Below are 21,933 nucleotides of genomic sequence, written 5' to 3' on the forward strand. Positions count from 1 at the left end.
GACTTCTGTGCCAAGCCTCTTCTATACTTATTTGACACACTTCTGCTTGGTTATCCTAGAGCATTCATGGTTTCAATCACCATATATATATATATATACACATATATACTGATGAATCCCAAAGTTCATATCGTCAGCCCAGGTTTATTTCCTATGCTTTGGTTATAGGCAAACACACACACACACACACACACACCACAAACACACAAACACACATCCTACAGGCGCTTACCTCAATATCAGCATGTTCAAAACTGACACTTCATCTTTTTGCACCCCAATCATGCTTTTTTAGCATTCCCTGTCCTAGCAAATGACACCACTAGTCATCAAGTTTCCCAGTCCGGAGGTGTGATATCATCTCTGAGTCTTTCCCCTTTTTCTCCCCATGCAACCTATCAACCAACAGTTGAAAATATTTCATCTCCTCATACCTTTCTACTCATCCCTCTTCTCTCTATCCGCACTGGCATTATCCTCTTCCAGACTATCATCATCTCTTATCTGATCTCCTTGATTCTCCAGTCATTCCCCCTGAAATTAATTCTCCATACTTCAGCCAAACTGATTTTTTAAATGCAGATGTGATCATGTTAATCAGACATTTAAAACCCATCTTTGTACTTGAATTACATTTAGGATAAATGCAAGAACGCATGATATGACCTGTATAATGATTCACATTCTCACCCTGCTTTCAACCCTAATTTCATTATTAGACCCTCCCTTTCCACAGTTTTTAAAGTCCAAGGCATACTTCACTTCTCTGTGTTCCTCAAAATGCCCATCTGAAATATTCCTCCTTCTCCTGGCTAGTTCCTTCAGATCACAATGTATTATTCATTACGTCAGGAAAGCTTTCACTGATGTCCCAAGTCCTATTTAGATCTTAATTATTTTATTTTTGACAGATACTTAACTAGCACTTACAAACCACTTGGTAAATATTAATTCACTAGATGCCTATGATAATAATCATGGGAGGCAAATATTATTATTACCCCATTTTACAGGTGAGGAAACAAAGATATCTATAACTTGCCCAAGCTTATAGTGAGTCACATTACCAGGATTCTAATATTGATAATTTGGTTCCAGATCCCATATTCCTAAGCACTAAAGTATGCAGCCCATAGGTACAAGAGGCCCTTTCTAGATATTTCTATATTACTTTTTATAAATGCATACATTATGACATACTTCATTTACTTGTCTGCCAATTTTTCTAGCTTGTGAGCTCCATAAGAGCAAGGATTATCTCTAGCTTATTTGTGCCATGTCCTTCTTTGTATTTTCAAAATATGAAAGTGAAAAAAGTAATGACATTACTAACTATGATTGACAACAAGTATTTACAAGAGTGAAGGAGAGAATATATTTGTAATTACTCAAGAAATGACTTAAATAAAAAATTATTTCTTCAGTTCAGAATATTTTAACAGATCCTTTAGTGTCAAGCATTCAAAACAGTGATAATTCAGTGTATAGACATTTTCTGGATTCAAATTCAAACAAACCATCAGCAAAGGACGTTTTGGAGAGAACTGGGGAAAACCAAATGCAGGATAAATTACATCGAGGAATTATTGCTCAAGTTGTTGATTGTGAATTATTGCAATTATCTTTTAGGATGCCTTATCTATTAGAAATACTTAGTGAAGTATTTAAAGGTAAAAAAAAATGTTGTCTGGGATTTGTTTTGAATGTTCCGGATGTATTTATGATTTACTTTTTCAAAGAGGAAAACTTTTTAATGAAAAAAAAAAAGAAAAAGAAAAAAAAGAAAAACATAGAGACACATGGTGGCGCTACAGGATAAGACGAAAACTGTACATAGGCTGGCACAGTGAGCTTCGCTATTCAGAACAGAAAGCATCCAACCCACTGAAAAGACAGGCATTAAAGGAGCTTTGCCTACAGAGCTGCTGGAGGATACACTGTCCAGGGGGTTCCTATTAAAAACCAGAGCTTCAGCTTCCAAAATTAGGGCTGAGCTTCAATTTTTCCACAAGAGGTTGCCTAAAGGAACCATGGAGATCAGAGGGTCACTCGATCTACGAAAAAGGCAAGTTCTAATATTCCTTGTTTTGCTGGGATTGTCTCGGGCAGATACTGAATCTGCACACTATTCTGTGGCAGAGGAAACAGAAATTGGCTCCTTTGTGGCTAATCTAGCGAGGGACCTAGGGCTGGGGGTGGAGGAGCTGTCTTCACGTGAAGCCCGGGTAGTGTCTGATGATAATAAAAAGTATTTGCACCTTGATTTGCTGACTGGGGATTTGCTCCTAAATGAGAAACTAGACCGAGATGAGCTGTGTGGCTCCACCGAGCCCTGTGTGCTGCATTTTCAGGTGGTTTTGGAAAACCCTTTACAGTTTTTTCGGGTTGAGCTGCATGTCAAAGACATAAATGATCACTCCCCTACATTCCTAGACAAGGAAATACTTATTAAAATATCAGAAGGTACCACTATTGGAACTACATTCCTAATGGAGAGTGCTCAAGATTTGGATGTCGGAAGCAACAGTCTCCAAAACTACACAATTAGCCCCAATTCTCACTTCTACATTAAAATTCCAGACAGTAGTGACAGAAAGATATACCCAGAGCTGGTCCTAGATAGATCTTTAGATTATGAACAGGAAGCTGAACTCAGATTAACACTCACAGCACTGGATGGTGGATCCCCGCCCAAGTCTGGGACAACTTTGGTTCTCATTAAGGTGTTGGACATCAATGATAATGCCCCTGAGTTTCCTCAGAGTCTCTATGAGGTGCAAGTCCCCGAGGATAGACCCATTGGCTCCTGGATTGTCACCATCTCAGCTAAGGATCTGGATGCAGGAAACTATGGGAAAATATCTTACACATTTTTCCATGCATCAGAAGATATTCGTAAAACATTTGAAATTAATCCAATATCTGGGGAAGTTAATTTGAGATCACCCCTGGATTTTGAAGTGATACAGTCCTACACTATAAATATTCAGGCAACAGATGGTGGGGGTCTTTCAGGAAAATGCACCCTTCCAGTTAAAGTTATGGATATAAACGACAATCCACCAGAAGTGACCATATCGTCGATTACAAAGAGAATTCCAGAGAATGCCTCAGAGACTCTAGTAGCTCTTTTTAGTGTAGTAGACCAAGACTCTGGAGACAATGGGAGGATGATTTGCTCTATTCAAGATAACCTCCCTTTTTTCCTGAAACCGACCTTCAAGAACTTTTTCACTCTAGTTTCTGAAAAAGCACTGGACAGAGAGAGCCAAGCAGAGTACAACATCACGATCACCGTCACAGACTTGGGGACCCCCAGGCTGAAAACCGAGTACAACATAACCGTGCTGGTCTCCGACGTCAATGACAACGCTCCCACCTTCACCAGAACCTCCTACACCCTGTTCGTCCGCGAGAACAACAGCCCCGCCCTGCACATCGGCAGCGTCAGCGCCACAGACAGAGACTCAGGCACCAACGCCCAGGTCACCTACTCGCTGCTGCCACCCCAGGACCCGCACCTGCCCCTCGCCTCCCTGGTCTCCATCAACACAGACAACGGCCACCTGTTCGCCCTCCGATCGCTGGACTACGAGGCCTTGCAGGAGTTCGAGTTCCGCGTGGGCGCCACAGACCGCGGCTCCCCGGCGCTGAGCAGCGAGGCGCTGGTGCGCGTGCTGGTGCTGGACGCCAACGACAACTCGCCCTTCGTGCTGTACCCGCTGCAGAACGGCTCCGCTCCCTGCACCGAGCTGGTGCCCCGGGCGGCCGAGCCAGGCTACCTGGTGACCAAGGTGGTGGCGGTGGACGGCGACTCGGGCCAGAACGCCTGGCTGTCGTACCAGCTGCTCAAGGCCACGGAGCCCGGGCTGTTCGGTGTGTGGGCGCACAATGGCGAGGTGCGCACCGCCAGGCTGCTGAGCGAACGTGAGGCGGCCAAGCACAGGCTGGTGGTGCTGGTCAAGGACAATGGTGAGCCTCCGCGCTCGGCCACCGCCACGCTGCACGTGCTCCTGGTGGATGGCTTCTCGCAGCCCTACCTGCCTCTCCCTGAGGCGGTCCCCGCCCAGGCCCAGGCCGACTCGCTCACCGTCTACCTGGTAGTGGCGTTGGCCTCAGTGTCGTCGCTGTTCCTCTTGTCGGTGCTCCTGTTCGTGGCGGTGCGGCTGTGCAGGAGGAGCAGGGCTGCCTCGGTGGGTCGCTGCTCGGTGCCCGAGGGCCCCTTTCCAGGACATCTGGTGGACGTGAGCGGCACCGGGACCCTATCCCAGAGCTACCAGTACGAGGTGTGTCTGACAGGAGGTTCCGGGACAAATGAGTTCAAATTTCTGAAGCCGATTATCCCCAATTTTCAAGTTCATGACACTGGTAAGAATATGGGGGAAATTGAGAACTTTCGAAATAGCTTTGGATTTAACATTGAATAAAACAATTTAAAATAATTTATATATTTAAAATAATTTAGATTTAGTTATATCTAAAATAATTAGAATAACTAATTTTTAGTTATTCTTTGCAAGCTGATGGTACTTTTTGCATAATCTTTTGTGGATTTTTGGTTGTATTGTAGTTGCATGCATGATTATAGCTCTTGTTTTTCTCACAGTTTCTTTAAAAATCTTTATTAGTGGCTATAATGACATGGAAATGTAATCTGTGTTTTCTGGTTTTTCATTTATTTGGTCAAAATGTTATATTAATGGAGTTATTGCTATTTTTCCTGTGATAATGGTATTGTTATGTAAGACAATGTTCTCAATTATTTGGATATGCAAACTAAAGTATTAAGAGCTAATGTCATTATATATGTAACTTAAATCTAGACACCATCAAAACATAAAGTAAAAATAAAAAGTGTTGCTGAATCTGGGTCGAAAATATAGTGCATTTATCACACTATTCTCTCTGAAAATGTTTTTTTTTTTTTTTTTTTTTTTTTTTGAGACGGAGTCTCGCTCTGTCCCCCAGGCTGAAGTGCAGTGGCCGGAACTCAGCTCACTGCAAGCTCCGCCTCCCGGGTTTACGCCATTCTCCTGCCTCAGCCTCCCAAGTAGCTGGGACTACAGGCGCCCGCCACCTCGCCCGGCTAGTTTTTTGTATTTTTTAGTAGAGACGGGGTTTCACCATGTTAGCCAGGGTGGTCTCGATCTCCTGACCTTGTGATCCGCCCATCTCGGCCTCCCAAAGTGCTGGGATTACAGGCTTGAGCCACCGCGCCCGGCCTGAAAATGTTCTTTAAAAAGGATAAAAAAGATGCTATCCCTCCATTTTCAGTTCTGGAGAACCTTATTAGTTTTTCAAATATTTACTTTATGATGAAACTTAAGTGGTCACAATGGAAATTATTAATTTCTTAAGTAATTTTTTCTGTAACTACTTTTGTTGATAATCCTGTTGTGGAGGAAGAGTCTTATAATGCTCTGGGCCTTGCTGTCACTCTTTAGTTTTCTTAATTTAATTTTATTTATTTATGTTTTTTGAGACAGGGTCTCATTCCATTGCCCTGGCTGGAATGCAGTGGCACTGTCATGGCTCACTGCAGCCTTGACTTCCTGGGTTCAGGTGATTCTTCTGCCTCAGACTCCTGAGTAGCTGGGACCAGTGGCACAGGCGACCATAGCCCAGCTAATTCTTTTGTAATTTTTTTGTACAGACGGAATATTGCCATGTTTTCCAGTCTGGTCTGGAACTCCTTGGCTCAAGCGATCTGCCCACCTTAGCTAGTCTTTTGTCTTTGTTTTTTGAGATAAAGTCTCACTTTGTTGCCCAGGCTAGAGTGTAGTGGCAGGACCTTGGCTCACTGCAGCCTTGACATCCTGGGCTCAAGAAATCCTCCTGCTTCAGCCTACTAAATAGCTCGAACTACAGGCACCCGCCATGACGCCCAGCTAAATTTTTGTTGTATATGTGGTAGAGATGGAGTTTTGCCATGCGGCCCAGGCTAGTCTGGAACTCCTGAACTCAAGTGATCCACCTGCTTTGGCCTCCCAAAGTGCTAGGATTACAGGCATGAGCCATTACGCCCAGCCTAGTTTTCTCTAAATACACCCTATTTACTAGCTTAAATCTTGTATTGTTTATTTCTAAAGCAGAAAATAATTTAGGGTCTTATCCTGGGTAAAATAGCCTTCCATCAGATGAGTACAAAGCAAGAACTTCATAAGAAATTGAAATGAAGATTCAAACTGTTAAAGAAAACGATTTTAGTTTCACTTTCCTATTAATTATTGAGTAAATATAAAATATCGTTAATACCTGTGGCCTCTCTCAGATGCCTACAAAGAAGGAATGAGCAGGCATTTATGGTTTATAGATGCCTCATCATGTTACATATTATATCTCAACTCTAAAAGAAAGTTATATAGAAGATTATAGATAGAGATTTTGATAACTAGAAAGTAGTATGGATATAGGGCTAGTGTGCATATACATTTTGAAATTGCTCTTACAAGATTAAATACTATTACAGACTAGATGATGTAGTAAAATGGAATTTCACTTGCCATTGTGAAATAAGTCAAACAAATTCCAATTTCCTTAGATTTTTTTCCCTCTGTTTCATGCAATTTTCACTGATTTTATTTTTCATTGTAACAAGTAATTATTAGTTGTGTGGATTTCTTTAAATTGACATTTAAACAATAAAATCCTGAAAAGATGTTTGGGTCCCCTTTTTCCCTCAGAGTCATAAGAGGCAAAACTATGCTCCTGAAAGTCACTGCTAAAGTAAAAACTGAAGTAAGTAAAAACTAAAGAAAGAGAGAAGAAAGACTAGAATAAGAAAGTAGAAAAAAGTGAAATGGAAAGAGAAATAAAAGTAGTGTATTTTTATCCTCAGTATTATCAATTATAAATGAAAATTTATAATAGTATTGAAACTATAATGTTTCTAGAAATTAGGCTAACAAAGAAGTCATAAAACCTTTATGGAAAAGTGAATGATGTCAATAAAACATTAAATGAAATAATTACATGTCTGAATTAATTGAGACAGATGCTAGTTCCTTGATAGAACAACTTAAGAAAGATCTATGCTTCCCAAAATAATTTATAAATTCAATGTAATTTCAGTGAAATCTATCATAAGTAGTTAAGGATCTAAAAATGGTTTCTAATATTAATATAGAATATCAAGTTGCATGAAGAGCTAGGATAATTTTTAAAAGGAAATATGAGGGAATGCCTTACATTATAGATATTAGTACATACTACAAATATGAAGTAGGTAAATCTATCTGAATGATTTAGGAACAGACTCATAGACTACCAGATAGAATAGAATCCAGGGTCAGATCCTTTTATGTAAGATAACTTGGTCACAATAGAGGAAGTATCATAATAACCGGCGTTGGTGGAGAAGAGAGATTATTTAGCAAATGTTATTGCGGATATTGGCTCACTATATGCAGAAACAAAATCCCTATCTCATGTCATATAAAAACAACCTTCATATGTATGTAATAGGTGAATTTGAAATATTTGAATTGGAAGAGACAAAATAAATCTAGGTAAAAAATATTCATATCATCTTAGTTTGGGTTTGGATTTCTTAACAAGGCTTTAAAGTACAAAAAAGAAAAATACAAACTGATGAATATTACTGCCTCAAAATTAAATGATAGCACAGACAAACTAAAAGATGACAGTGAGAAGCCACCTGCAGTATTTTAACTGACAAGATTAATATTTACATTATTCAAATAACTCTTGCAAATCAACAACAACAAAGCCAGAGAGACAATAGGATTTTTCAAGACAAAGGAAAAGGAAATTCAAAAAAAGGGAAAACAGAAAGTTTGAAAATAGCTTTAAATGAAGTTCAACCCTTTTAGTTGGTGAAACATACACTAAAATTAGTAAAGATGAGAGATTTGGGTAATATCAAGTGGAATAATAGGAAATCACATGTACAGCCTATTTAGAGACCTTTCTAATAGTATTTAGTAAAATTTAATATATATATGTACTCCACAATTCAGCAATTTTATTGGCGTGTGTAAGCCAGAAAACTCTTACAGAGCTTTACAAAATGATGTATATAAGAATATTCATCTTGGGAAAATGAAGAATAGGACTCCACTTGCATATCTATCAGTAAAGCAATTGATAAAATGTGTAATATGTTAGTGAAGGCTTATTATGCAGTGATCAAAAGGAGTTAGCTAGACATGTAATCACATGAATAAATCTCAAATGTTTTAAAAGAAAAAAGAGACAAAGATTTACAGTACAGTGATATACACAATATCTTATATTTATAGAAATATGCAAATATATTAATACACATTATGAAGGGAGAGAAGAGAGAATATAGGAAAGCTATTTATGTATATATAGAGGAACAAGGGGTATAGAAAGAAGTGAGAATGAATACCAATGTAAATGGCAGTTGTCTCTTCCAAGAGATTGTTTAAATTCATTATGTCATTGTAGAATTGATTTAGTATTGATCAGCTGAAGTTGTTTAAAAATACTTATTATTTCTGTTGCCTTCCAAAATAATCAGTTGCCCATAGAACATGGAAGCTAAGAGTTTACTTGTAATTTTTAGTTGCAACAATATCCCTGAGACTTCACGTTTTTAACAAGGATGATAAAAATTATGTAGCACAATGATTTCACTGAAAACAATTAGCTATTAAGACATTAATACATTGTCAGGTTAGAGTTAATGTTAAAAGGAAACCCAGGGAGATAAACAAGTCCAAAATCTACTTTTTCCTAGGGAATCCTGGAAAACTTGAACCTCTGTTAATAAGCATGGACCCCTAAGAGCCAAACCCTTGGAGTGAGAGTAAACTGGAAATGCATGAGCCCTTGTGGGGAATTTCAGCCTTGAACTTGATTTTTAGCCTTTAACTTGATTTTTAGCCTTAAACTTGATTTAAGGTGATCATTGACAGGCAGTGGTCCGGGAACTGATAGAATCAAATGCAGATCTTTAATGAAATCTGACTTCTTATAGTGAATGTGAATGTGACTTCTTACAGTTTTGAATGTTTGAATGTTTATTCACTCTAAGCCTCAAATCATTCGTACAACTAGTTTTTTATGTTCTTAACATAAACAGTCGAAGATAAGTGCATACACAAGGGAACATGACACTATGAGTGACAGCCAGCAGAGAAAAGGAACATAAAAATAAACTTGTAAGCATTTCAAATATTGTAATTATCAGACACAGTCTATAATATGCTAGGTAATTTAATTGAAATAAAAGTTAAATTTGAAGGTGTACAAGGAAAAATACTATAAAATTTGACAGATAAGAAAACAAATAGAACTCCTAGAAATGAAAAACTATAATGATCAAAATTTTAAACCAACTAGAAAATTTAATAGAAAATTAGATACAGCTAAACAAATAATTACTGAAGAGAAAGATAGACAAGGATATAATTTATCCAATATGTAGGTCATGAAGTTGATAAGATGAAAAATACAGAAGAAAATATTAGGCCGGGCGCGGTGGCTCAAGCCTGTAATCCCAGCACTTTGGGAGGCCAAGACGGGCGGATCACGAGGTCAGGAGATCGAGACCATCCTGGCTAACACGGTGAAACCCCGTCTCTATTAAGAAATACAAAAAACTAGCCGGACGCGGTAGCGGGCGTCTGTAGTCCCAGCTACTCGGGAGGCTGAGGCCGGAGAATGGCGGGAACCCGGGAGGCGGAGCTTGCAGTGAGCTGAGATCCGGCCACTGCACTCCAGCCCGGGCGACAGAGCGAGACTCCGTCTCAAAAAAAAAAAAAAAAAAAAAAAAAAGAAAATATTAGAAACAGAGGACAAAGTAAAAAAGCTTAACATATATTTAACCAGAACCCAAGGAGATAAGAGAAAAATTGTATCAGAAGCAATAGTTAAAGAAATAATAATTTGAATTCTTCAAAATTGATGAAAACATCAATAAGCAGATTTAAGAGACCTAAATAAACCTAACAGGATAAATATTAAAAGATATTCATATCTAGAAACATTATATTGAAAGCTCAGAAAACCAAAGAAAGAGAGAAATCTTTTTTTCAAAAGCCATGGGAAGAGGACATTGAACCCTCAAACACACGGCAGACTGTCAGCTATGCTCCATGTTTCTCAACAGTAGCAATGGAAAATAATAGAAAGGTATCTTTAGTGTACTGAAGGAAGTTAGCAAACCTTTCTACCTAAATGATCTTTGCATGTAAGAGCCATTAAATGAGAGCATGAAATCAACTTGGTATCAGTTTAATTTTAAATTATTCCAGATGATAAGAAAGAAGTAGTGTAAAGGCATTTCATCTCTTAAATGTGACTTCTTTTAATTTTCTTCTTTGCCCATCCCTTGCAACAATTCTGAGTCCAAGAGTTTGACCTACCTCTGTTTCTAGCCTTCTTCATCGCTAATGACACTCACTTCTACTCTAACCTAGTCACCTATAATCATGGCCTCTCTCTGGAGATGGTAGTCTCTGAAAACTACGTCATGTCTGAAGTCACAAATTCAAATATACTTCTTTTAATCTGCAACGTATTATCTTTCTTGAAGAGATTTAATCACCATTTATGCCAATAAATCCCAAATGTGACTCTATAGCCCAAATGTCTTTCCTCAACTACATTTATGTAATAGAAGCTAATTTATATAACTATCTATATGGATGCTCAAACTCAATAGTTTTTAAGTTAAAATTGTTCCCTTCCTCAAAACTAAATATACCTTCTCCAGTTCCATATCTGTTCCTCTTTCTTCTGCTCTTTCTGTGTTTATTAGTTAATAGAACCAACAGTTACTCAGTTGCCTAAGCCTGAAAACAAAGTACATTTACCTTCATGCCTTTCTAACCCACTCCTTCTATGTTTATCACCATATACCCTATTGTTTTATCATTCTAATACAACCCCTTCACTGCATTTCTAGTTGAGGCCAATGTTTCCTCTTACTTGTATTATTGCAACCATTTGTAATCAATCTCTCACCTTTAATCTTATTCTTCTCTAATTTATTCTCAACTCTGAAACAGGATAATGTTTTTAAAAAGTAGAAACATAATCATGTCACTTTTCTGTTTTAATTATAATCCCTTTAATAACCCTACATTTCTACTGATGTAAAGTCCAAATTCCTTGACATAGTTACAAAATATTTTCTTATCTTTCCAATTTCAACTCTTACCATTTCTCTCCTCTTACTCTATGCCTTAGCCATATTGATTTTATTTTATTTCTTCCAAATATTTCTCTTTATTTGGATTTTCACAATCTTGTTTTTAGTTTTCCTGAAAAATTTTACCCCATACCCAATTTTTGTTTAAAGTACTCCTACTAATTTTTAATGTATCACTTTAGAATATACTTTCTCCAGAAAAATTTGTCTTGTATTTCCAAATTCTGATTAGATAACCATCATCTATGCCCTTGTAGTAGCATGAACTTTCTTTATCATGACATTCATTGTGTTCTATTTAAAATATATGGTCATTTTTCTGTCTCCCTCTTGCGTGGCAGAAACTATGTCTGTTTATCATTCTATCCCTAACACTTATGACCATTCCTTGCACAAAGTATATTCTCAATAACTATCTGCTAAACTAATTAATTAATAGATAGATAGACATACTTAGAATTGTGCCTATGGAAAGCCTGGGTCTGCAAATGATGAAATTCAGTTTCACAACTAAACTGAGGTCTAATTTGTTCACATTTAAAAAAATGTTTAACTGGACTTGCTCTTACATTAAAAACCAGAAATGTTTTACTTTACTCACTACTTTTGAGCATTTATTTTCTACTCCTGCCAGCTAAGTCTCCTACTGAGTATCCCTAAATAAACGGTACCATTTATGCAGCTCAAAATGTCCAACCTTTCCAAAGCAACTGTTTTCGTATACCAGGTTCATTTTCAAGTAGATGATCTCATTCCTCTTTTCTGAGTAGTTGTGGAGACAGCTAAGACCTCTAGTTCTCATTTCCAATTTTCCTAAAAATCTCTTGCCTACTAAGTCAATTACATGTGAGAGTATTCTTCACTATCTTTAGTTGTTTAATATATTGTCTTCACAGAGAGATCATAACTCGTTTGAGGCAGGGGCTACATCTTAAATATGCTTCTTACATCTATATCACAGCTGTAGCAGATTGTGGCTGATGATGGAANTAAATATGCTTCTTACATCTATATCACAGCTGTAGCAGATTGTGGCTGATGATGGAAAGGTAATAGCATCACATATCACAAAAATGCAACTCGGAAAATAGGCATATAGGAGGAGAATATAATTTAAATTTATTGACAAACACTCAAGAAAAACTAATATTTTGTCTGAAACATATTGGAATTTATCTAAAACCCGAAAGTCTGCAGAGTCGCATGGTGGCGCTGCAGGATAAGATGGTGAATTTTTGTAACAGCAGATGCTCTGGTTTCCCTTAACCATGGGAACTGAAAGCGCTGGGAAACCAGGAGAAAAGAGGCTTTCAAAAGGTAGGGCACCATCAACACCTTCGCGACAGGATTACGAGTTTCTAGATTCCCAAAGGTCCAGGCTGACAGGTGAGAGGAGCAACTTTAACAGCTGCTAGAAACTGAGTTGAAACGTTTTCGCCAGAAAGACGTTTGGCTAAGAAGCCATGGAGCCGGGAAAGGGAAGAGCTCAGCGGACAAGGCAAGTGCTGCTTTTCTTTGTTTTCCTGGGAGGGTCTTTGGTGTGTTCTGAGACCTGGAGCTATTCCACAGCAGAGGAAATGGAGGTCGGCACATTTATAGCCAACGTGGTGAAAGACATGGGTTTGGATGTGGAAGACCTGGTTGCACGGGGCGCCAGAGTCATCTTTGACGACTATAAACCTTATTTGCGATTGGATCCACAAAATGGCGACTTGCTCTTAAACGAGCAGCTGGACCGGGAGGCACTTTGTGATCTCACAGAGCCTTGTATATTGCATTTCCAGGTGTTATTTGAAAATCCGTTGCAATTTTTTCGGGCTGAGCTTTTGGTCAAAGACATAAATGATCACACTCCCACGTTCCTAAATAATCATATACTTCTAAAAGTCTCCGAAGGTACTACTCTAGGAACTGTATTCCAAATAGATAGTGCTCAGGACTTGGATGTGGGAAAGAATGGTGTTCAAAACTATACAATAAGTCCCAATCCCTATTTCCACCTTAAATTACGACACAGTGATGAGGGCAGAAAATATCCAGAGTTGGTAGTGGACCAATCCCTGGATCGAGAAAAGGAGTCTGAGCTTAGTTTAACGCTAACAGCCGTGGATGGCGGGTCTCCGCCCAGGTCTGGGACTACACTGATTAACGTTGTGGTCCTGGACATCAATGACAATGCCCCTGAATTTGAGAAGCCAGTCTATGAAGTTCATGTACCTGAGAGCAGCCCTCTGGACTCCTTGATCATCAAAGTGTCTGCTACAGATTTAGATGCAGGAATAAATGGAGAACTGTCTTATTCATTTTCCCATGTCTCCAGAGATGTACGGAAAACATTTGAAATCCATCCAATTTCTGGCGAAGTCTATTTAAAAGCACCTCTAGATTTCGAGATTATTCAATCTTACATCATAAACATTCAGGCCATTGACAGTGGGAGCCTTTCTGGAAAATCAAACATTTTAGTTCGGGTTGTAGATGTGAATGACAACCCGCCAGAAATAGCCATGACATCTCTTACCAGCCCCATACCAGAAAACTCTTCACCTGAGATGGTGGTCGCTGTCTTCAGCATACGAGACCAAGACTCTGGAGACAATGGGAGAATGGTTTGCTCAATTCAGGACAACCTCCCCTTTGTCTTGAAGCCTACCTTCAAGAATTTTTACTCTCTGGTAACAGAGCACCCACTGGACAGAGAGATCAGAAATGAATATAACATTACCATCACCGTGACCGACTTGGGGACACCCAGGCTGAAAACCGAGCACAACATAACCGTGCTGGTCTCCGACGTCAATGACAACGCCCCCGCCTTCACCCAAACCTCCTACACTCTGTTCGTCCGCGAGAACAACAGCCCCGCCCTGCACATCGGCAGCGTCAGCGCCACAGACAGAGACTCAGGCACCAACGCCCAGGTCACCTACTCGCTGCTACCGTCCCAGGACCCTCACCTGCCCCTCCCCTCCCTGGTCTCCATCAACGCAGACAGTGGCCACCTGTTCGCCCTCAGGTCGCTGGACTACGAGGCCCTGCAGGCCTTCGAGTTCCGCGTGGGCGCCACAGACCGAGGCTCCCCGGCGCTGAGCAGCGAGGCGCTGGTGCGCGTGCTGGTGCTGGACGCAAACGACAACTCGCCCTTCGTGCTGTACCCTCTGCAGAACGGCTCCGCTCCCTGCACCGAGCTGGTGCCCCGGGCGGCCGAGTCGGGCTACCTGGTGACCAAGGTGGTGGCAGTGGACGGCGACTCGGGTCAGAACGCCTGGCTGTCGTACCAGCTGCTCAAGGCCACGGAGCCCGGGCTGTTCGGTGTGTGGGCGCACAATGGCGAGGTGCGCACCGCCAGGCTGCTGAGCGAGCGCGACGCGGTCAAGCACAGGCTGGTGGTGCTGGTCAAGGACAATGGCGAGCCTCCGCGCTCGGCCACCGCCACGCTGCACGTGCTCCTGGTGGACGGCTTCTCCCAGCCCTACCTGCCTCTCCCAGAGGCGGCTCCGGCCCAGGCCCAGGCCGACTCGCTCACCATCTACCTGGTGGTGGCGTTGGCCTCGGTGTCGTCGCTGTTCCTCTTGTCGGTGCTCCTGTTCGTGGCGGTGCGGCTGTGCAGGAGGAGCAGGGCGGCCTCGGTGGGCCGCTGCTCGGTGCCCGAGGGCCCCTTTCCAGGACATCTGGTGGACGTGAGCGGCACCGGGACCCTATCCCAGAGCTACCAGTACGAGGTGTGTCTGACAGGAGGCTCCGGGACAAATGAATTCAAGTTCCTGAAGCCGATAATTCCCAATCTGCTGCCCCGGGACAGCGAAATGGAGAAAGCCCCACCTTTCTGAATGGCATGGAATTCAATTAGGGATCTGATTATGATGCAGAACTTTTAGAATGAGTCTATTTCTTTGAAATCTTTTTGTTATTTAGAGTTTTTCATTTTGGGTAACTGCATTTTATTCAAGAGTTTTCAGAAGTTACAAGAATTTAAGACTATTTTTTGTTGTTTTAATCGTGAAAAAATTGAAAGCTGGAATTTACTTAGTCATTGTTTTGAAATACAACCTCAAATAATATGTTCACATACACATTATTTTCCCTTCAAGTTTAATTGCACACTGGGCTCATTCCTATTTTCTGAGTGTTCTGACTGTGGATCCTCTAACCAAAGCAGTTTTTATATGATTGAGAATATTATTATAGAGGTAAATGCATGATATTAACAAAAACATAATTGCTTGTTATCTGGTTAGGTTGGTTTCTAAGATGTTATCTAATTTAGGTTTCTTTTTTTAAAACCTATAATCTTTTCATTCTACTTTTCTGGCAAACATTGCAGATAATTTTTCCTGTACTGAGGGTTTTTTTTTTTTTTTCGTAATTATGTGTGAACCATATATATGCTAGTAGATGTTGTTTCATTTAAATATATTCAAAACCTTGTTTGGATTAAGATGTATATATCCAGCTCATGCTCCTTTCTTGTCTGAGAACTTCTCTATACTACCCAAGAGAGGCGATCACTAGTGTGATGCTTATTCCATTGCAGGCCTTCTTTTCTTACACCTCCCCCCACCATATATTTTTTTAAGGAGTGGGGTCTTGCCATGTCACATGGGCTAGTCTTGAACTCCTGGGCTCTAGTAATCCTACCACATCAGCTTCCCAAAGTGTTGAGATTATAGGCAAGAGCCCTGATCACTTTTTATTGGTCCTGTGATAGATTCCTAATTTAAGCTGGAATAGCTACATTCTCCAAACCCCTAAATTTGTGATTGAGATATAGTTCATCTACTTTTTCCTCTTGAATAAATGTTGAACGTGTGCTGGGGTAGCCATGTTTATAAGTTTCTAGATAGAGAGAAAAAGAGGGAGAGAAAATGGAAGGAAAGTAAAAGTGAAAAGGAATAAGAGTGGAGAAGGCAGAAGCCTAGAAAACAGTAGAGACTAAAATAGCTACTTAGTTCTAGACCTGTCCACCTAAGTTCAGTTCCTCCTAAGTCCCCAGTGTGTAATTGCCCTTGGGTTCTACAGTAAGACTCCATTGCTAATAGTAAAATTCCTTTGTTTAACCTATCTTGAAGTGGGATTTCTTGAAATCAGAAGAGACTTGAAAGGTTTGTACAACCTTGAGTACTCAATTAGACTATCTACCTTGAAACCCTGGTCTTTTATTGCATGCTTCTAATGTTAACTTAATGAATGAAATACAGGATGTACAAGTCTAGAGATAACAAACATATACTAGAGGCTTATGTAACAAAATTTAAATTTGTAAATAATTTATGAGGTCTTTCAACAGAAAAATGCTACAAAGGGCTTTATGAAATGTCTTATTAACTTAACTTTCCCTCCATTATTTTATATGTCCCAGGATTACTTTTAAATAATACTTTTAGTTTAAATAATAATAATAACACTAAAATTGTTAAGTTTTAGGTTTCTGTACCTTTTCTCAGGATCATCATACCTTCCTTAGCAGACTCTTTCTTTTAAAAATTGCTTGTTAAGCTCAGTGTGAACAAAATTATTTTTGTCATGTAATGTAAAATCTTCTTGCTCCATAAAAATCCCAATTTATAGCTAATATGGATTGACTCATGATTTCAGTTATAGTAATAAACAGTTAATTAATATACCCTATTGCTAGAAAACCTCATGAAAAAATTTAAGTTTCTGCCAAGCCTAGGAGCTAAGATCTTAGAAAGGAGAAACTTTAACCAAGAGAAGAAAGATGGGAATGAAAAACTAACTTTGATCCATTAGGTTACTGACATAGGTACAAGCTTCTATCCCATTAATATTAAAAAATGCATAGACATTCAGGACGCATTTTCTTGGACACATAATAGTGAATTTGGATCCATGACCAATATATTTCTATAAGGAAAATTGTCCATCAGATTTTGACTGTGACTGACATGTTCTCATATTTTGAAAGTTTAATCAAATTTGTTTGTATAGAAGAAAACATTCTAAAGTAGAATGTTGATTTGAGCTATTTATACCTTAAGAGAAACCAATATAAACCACAATTCTTACACTTGGCTCATCCTTAGTTTTCTCAGTTAGGTAGGTAATTAGAATACCAGAACACATAATAGTGTCTATTATTTAAACATTGTGAGTAGAACATTGGTTAAAGTTGGCAGAGTTGGGAAGACCCCCAAGTCTCCTCCCCGAAAATGTTTTCTCTTTCCTTAGAAGTAAGAATTTCAGTTCCATGCTAGGGTTTCAGGATTCCAGTGAATCCACAAGAGATATATGATTGCTTACTAAAAATGAGTTGAGATCTTCTCCAGTTGGGAATATGCTTAACCTGCTATTTCAGGTGAACTTAACATATTTTCTTCTGCATTTTACTTTTTACTTTAACTTCAGCCTTTATATCCATGATCTTAGCTGTCTCCCTCTTAAAGGTTTCAGTGACTCTCAGCTTCAACATGTGTGTATCTCATTATTAACAATAGATGGTGATGCTCTTTACAAATTATTTTAGATACTGTAACAATTCAACATAGCAAGCTCACAGTCCTTAGACAATATTCACAAATAAGTTATCCACAACTCCTTAAGCTACCTATTGAGTTTGCATAATACACCAGCTTTAGCTAGTATATCACTTAAGTTCATACCCCTGAAGTGTTAGAATGAATCTCTTCATCTACTGTGCTAGCAGTCATTAGACCCATCATCTTCTGTTAGAAGAGGCTTTCTTAACAGAAAATTGCGTTGTGGCAAGGATTGATTCCCAGAGCAGACTGCCTACTGACCCAACATAGGCATCCAGACCCTGAATGCTGTTGGTGTTGGAGAAATGGAGGCTGAAAAGGAGCATTTTCCTAGAATAAGGCAAGTGCTGCTTCTCTTTGTTATGCTGTCTCAGACTTGTGCAGACGGAATGTTTATACTGTAGCAAAAGAAACAGAAAGCGGTTCTTTTGTGGCCAATGTAGCAAAGGACCTAGGGCTAGAAGTAAGAGAAATATCCCAGCGAAGGGCTCGGGTCATTTTTAACAGTAACAAAAAAATATTTTCAGCTGAACCTTCAGACTGGAGACCTGCAAGTAAATGACAAACTGAACGAGGAAGAATTGTGTGACCTCACTGAGCCTTGTGTGCTGCAATTCCAAGTGTTACTGGAAGAACCTTTGGAGGTATATAGGTTTAAACTTTTGGTCAGTGACATAAATGACAATTCCCCTGTATTCCCAGAAGTAGAAATTATTTTGAAAATCATGGAAAATACTCCTCCAGGAACTGTGTTTCCTCTGAAAAACACACAAGATTTGGATGTGGGCATCAATAACACTCAAAACTACACTATCAACCCCAACTCCCGTGTCCATGTTCTCACCCAAAATGGCAGTGAAGGCAGAAAATACCCAGAGCTGGTTCTAGACAAAGCCCTGGATCCGGAGGAGCAGGCTGAGTTCGGGTTAACTCTCATGGCAGTAAATGGCGAGGCTTCTCCCAGAACTGGAACTGCTCTGGTCCTGGTTGAAACCTTGGACATCAATGGCAATGCGCTTGAGTGTGTGCTGTCACTCTATCAGGTGCAGATATCAGAAAACAGCCCCCTGGAATCCCTTGTTTCCACTGTTTCCGCTATAGATTTAGACATGGGAATTAATGGTGAAATATTCTACTCACTTTTTATGGTGATGAAGAGATTTCTAAGACATTTGCACTTAATGAACGAACGGGAGAAATTAAAATGATCAGAAAATTAGATTTTGAAAAAATTGTGTCATATGAGGTGGATATTAAAGCCTGTGATGGTGCAGGTCTTTATGGAAAATGCGCCATCATAATACAGGTGGTAGATATCAACGATAACGCTCCAGAACTGACCATGGCTTCATTTACAAGCCCCATCCGCGAAAATTCTCCCAAGATGTGGTAGCTCTTTTCAGCATTCCAGACTGAGATTCTGGGGAAAATGGAAGAATAGTTTGCGCAATTCAAAATGATGTTCCGTTCATGCTGAAACCTTCCTTTGAGAATTTCTACTGGCTGTTAACAGAAGGACTACTGGACAGAGAGTTTAGAGCCGAGTACAACTCACCATCACAGCCTTGGACTAGGGAACGCCTAGGCTGCAAACCGAGTACAACATAACTGTGCTGGTCTCCTACGTCAATGACAACGCTCCCGCCTTCACCCAAACCTCCTACATCCTGTTCGTCAGCGAGAACAACAGCCCCGCCCTGCACATTGGCAGCGTCACCGCCACAGGCACCAACACCCAGGTCACACACTCGCTGCTGCCGCCACCGAACCCGCACCTGCCCCTCGCCTCCCTAGTCTCCATCAACACAGAAAACGGCCACCTGTTTGCCCTCCGGTCGCTGGACTACGAGTCTCTGCAGGGGTTCGAGTTCCGCGTGGGCGCCACAGACCGCGGCTTCCTGGCGCTGAGCAGCGAGGCGCTGGTGCAGGTGCTGGTGCTGGACGCCAACGACAACTTGCCCTTCGTGCTGTACCCTTCGTGCTGGTGCCCCGGGCGGCCGAGCCGGGCTACCTGGTGACCAAGGTGGTGGCAGTGGACGGCGACTCGGGCCAGAACGCCTGGCTATCGTACCAGCTACTCAAGGCCACGGAGCCCGGGCTATTCGATGTGTGGGCGCACAATGGCAAGGTGCACACCGCCAGGCTGCTGAGCGAGAGCGACGTGACCAAGCACAGGCTGGTGGTCCTGGTCAAGGACAAGGGCGAGCCTCTGTGCTCGGCCACCGCCACGCTGCACGTGCTCCTGGTGGATGACTTCTCCCAGTCCTACCTGGCGCTCCCAGAGGCGGCCCCAGCCCAGGCCCAGGGCGACTTGCTCACCGTCCAGCTGGTGATGGCGTTGGCCTTGGTGTGGTCGCTCTTCCTCTCTCAGTGCTCCTGTTCGTGGCGGTGCGGCAGTGTAGGAGGAGCAGGGTGGCCTCGGTGGGTCGCTGCTCGGTGCCCGAGGACCCCTTTCCAGGCATCTGGTGGACATGAGCCGCACCAGGACCCTATCCCAGAGGTACCAGTATGAAGTGTGTCTGACTGGAAGCTCCCCGACAAATGAGTTCAAATTCCTGAAGTCTGTTATCCCTAAGCATCCGGGCGCTCTGAATGACGGTAGGATAAGTCCAACTTTGTAAATGGTTTTGGATTCAATTAAGAATCTGTATATTTTTCAGAGCATTAAGGATAAAGGTTAGTTCTTTATCAATATATTAAGTCTCTGTTACGTTTTTTGTTCTATATAGATTTTCTAAGATTTTGCTGCTTTCATTTTCCTAGTTAAGATTAGACATTTTCTTTGATTATTTGTTCATACTTAGTCTCCTTTTATCATGTCCATTTTGATGAATACAACTTTCAAGTTTACTCACTAATGAAAAGTCAGATTTGTTCAATTTATCAACTTTTCAAAATCACAGGGTGTTGATTTGAAGATTCCAGCCCCATTCTGTTTCATTAAAGAAAGCTTTTCTAAACTTTTGATGCTTAGAAGACAAGAATGATGATATAGTGATTATTAGTACATACTCTGTTTAATCTGTCTTATGCTTACCTGTCTTGAATTTTTAAATGGAGAAGTGTCTGCAAAAATTGGTTTTATTTCACAATGGCATGATGTGGGAAAGACTACATTTTTCCCCAAACTTAAAGACTTTTCTGCTCTTTTAATAACCTCTATTATATAACATATATAAGCATTAGTATTATTATTATTGAGACAGAGTTTCACTCTTGTCGCCCAGGCTGGAGTGCAATGGCGCAATCTTGCTCACTGCAACCTCGCTTCCCCGGTTCAAGTGATTCTCCTGCCTCAGCCTCCCAAGTAGCTGGGATTACAAGCCCCTTGTTTTAGTAGAGATGGGGTTTCACCATGTTGGCCAAACTCAAAGTGGCTCCTGGAGTTTGGCTGGTCTCAAACTCCTGACCTCAAGTGATACACTCGTCTCTGCCTCCCAAAGTGTGGGATTACAGGCATGAGCCACCTCGCCCCGCCATATGAGCATTATTTAATGATTATTAGATTATCTCAAGATTTAAAAAATCATAGCTCCCTTTTGTAGGGTCTATCTAGCCCACCTAATCTTTTTCTGGAAACTTCTCCCTGTCTTTAGCAGAAGTGTAATGTTGCAGCCACATTTATTTTATATGACCCAACTCCCTCTGTGATTTCAAACACAAAAATAAGATGATCTTAGCTGGCCTAATCTGATTCTCTCTATTTAAAAAAAATAGCTTTAGAAACCAGATACAATATAGTCTCTTTGTTAGGAACATAACCAGAAAGTGGTGTCATATCTGGCTAAACACCTGAAAAGAAATACAGGACATCAATCTACTGAGAGACAAGAAAAAAGAAGATATCAAAAGAATGACCTTGTTGTAGATTTTCCTGTTTTAGATTTTCCAGTCCCTCCCAAGTCTGCTTTTCCCTTGGGTTTTTGGAGACAAATATGTGCTCTTTAATAAATTTCCTCTAATTAAGAGACCTAAGTGAGGTTTTTGTTGTCAAAAGCATATTAGATATTCTTGCATTGTTGGTAAGTCAGACCTTTCTTACTGTTGAGTTTTCATTGTGGCTTTTCATATTAACATGACAACATTTGGGATCAAGGAGGTTGTAAAATATTAGTAGTCTGTAAGGGGCATGCACTAGGTTTTCTAGAATATATAATTTTGAAAAAAACTGAAGGATCTTTCCAATGGTACAGTCTTTGAAATGTTTAATAGAAAGTCTTAGAAAATTTTATTATATGAGTGTTTTGAATATCATAAGTGTCATAATAACATTACTGTAAAAAAACCTTGACA

The 21,933-nt window shown here is 40.4% G+C and overlaps 2 protein-coding genes and 1 pseudogene across 3 annotated transcripts; all 3 read left to right on the forward strand.

The window, feature by feature from the left end:
- Positions 1-841: 841 nt before the first annotated feature.
- On the forward strand, positions 842-4,430 carry PCDHB14 (protocadherin beta 14). 2 transcript variants are annotated; one of them, XM_025389374.1, is made up of 2 exons: positions 1,884-2,065; positions 2,434-4,427. In XM_025389374.1, the coding sequence occupies exon 2, from the start codon at positions 2,490-2,492 to the stop codon at positions 4,425-4,427; it is 1,938 nt and encodes a 645-aa protein (XP_025245159.1). In that variant the 5' UTR covers positions 1,884-2,065; positions 2,434-2,489. The 2 variants fall into 2 exon arrangements, with proteins under 2 accessions (XP_025245158.1, XP_025245159.1); XM_025389373.1 differs by having other exon boundaries at positions 842-4,430.
- A 7,964-nt stretch (positions 4,431-12,394) lies between these two features.
- LOC112626235 (protocadherin beta-18) lies at positions 12,395-15,580 on the forward strand. The gene has a single exon (XM_025388130.1). The coding sequence runs from the start codon at positions 12,607-12,609 to the stop codon at positions 14,971-14,973; it is 2,367 nt and encodes a 788-aa protein (XP_025243915.1). The 5' UTR covers positions 12,395-12,606; the 3' UTR covers positions 14,974-15,580.
- Positions 15,581-17,945: 2,365 nt separating this feature from the next.
- On the forward strand, positions 17,946-20,704 carry LOC112626864 (annotated as a pseudogene).
- The last annotated feature ends 1,229 nt before the right edge of the window (positions 20,705-21,933 follow it).

The sequence above is a fragment of the Theropithecus gelada genome, chromosome 6, assembly GCF_003255815.1.
Source record: "Theropithecus gelada isolate Dixy chromosome 6, Tgel_1.0, whole genome shotgun sequence".
NCBI classification, from domain to species: Eukaryota; Metazoa; Chordata; class Mammalia; order Primates; family Cercopithecidae; genus Theropithecus; species Theropithecus gelada.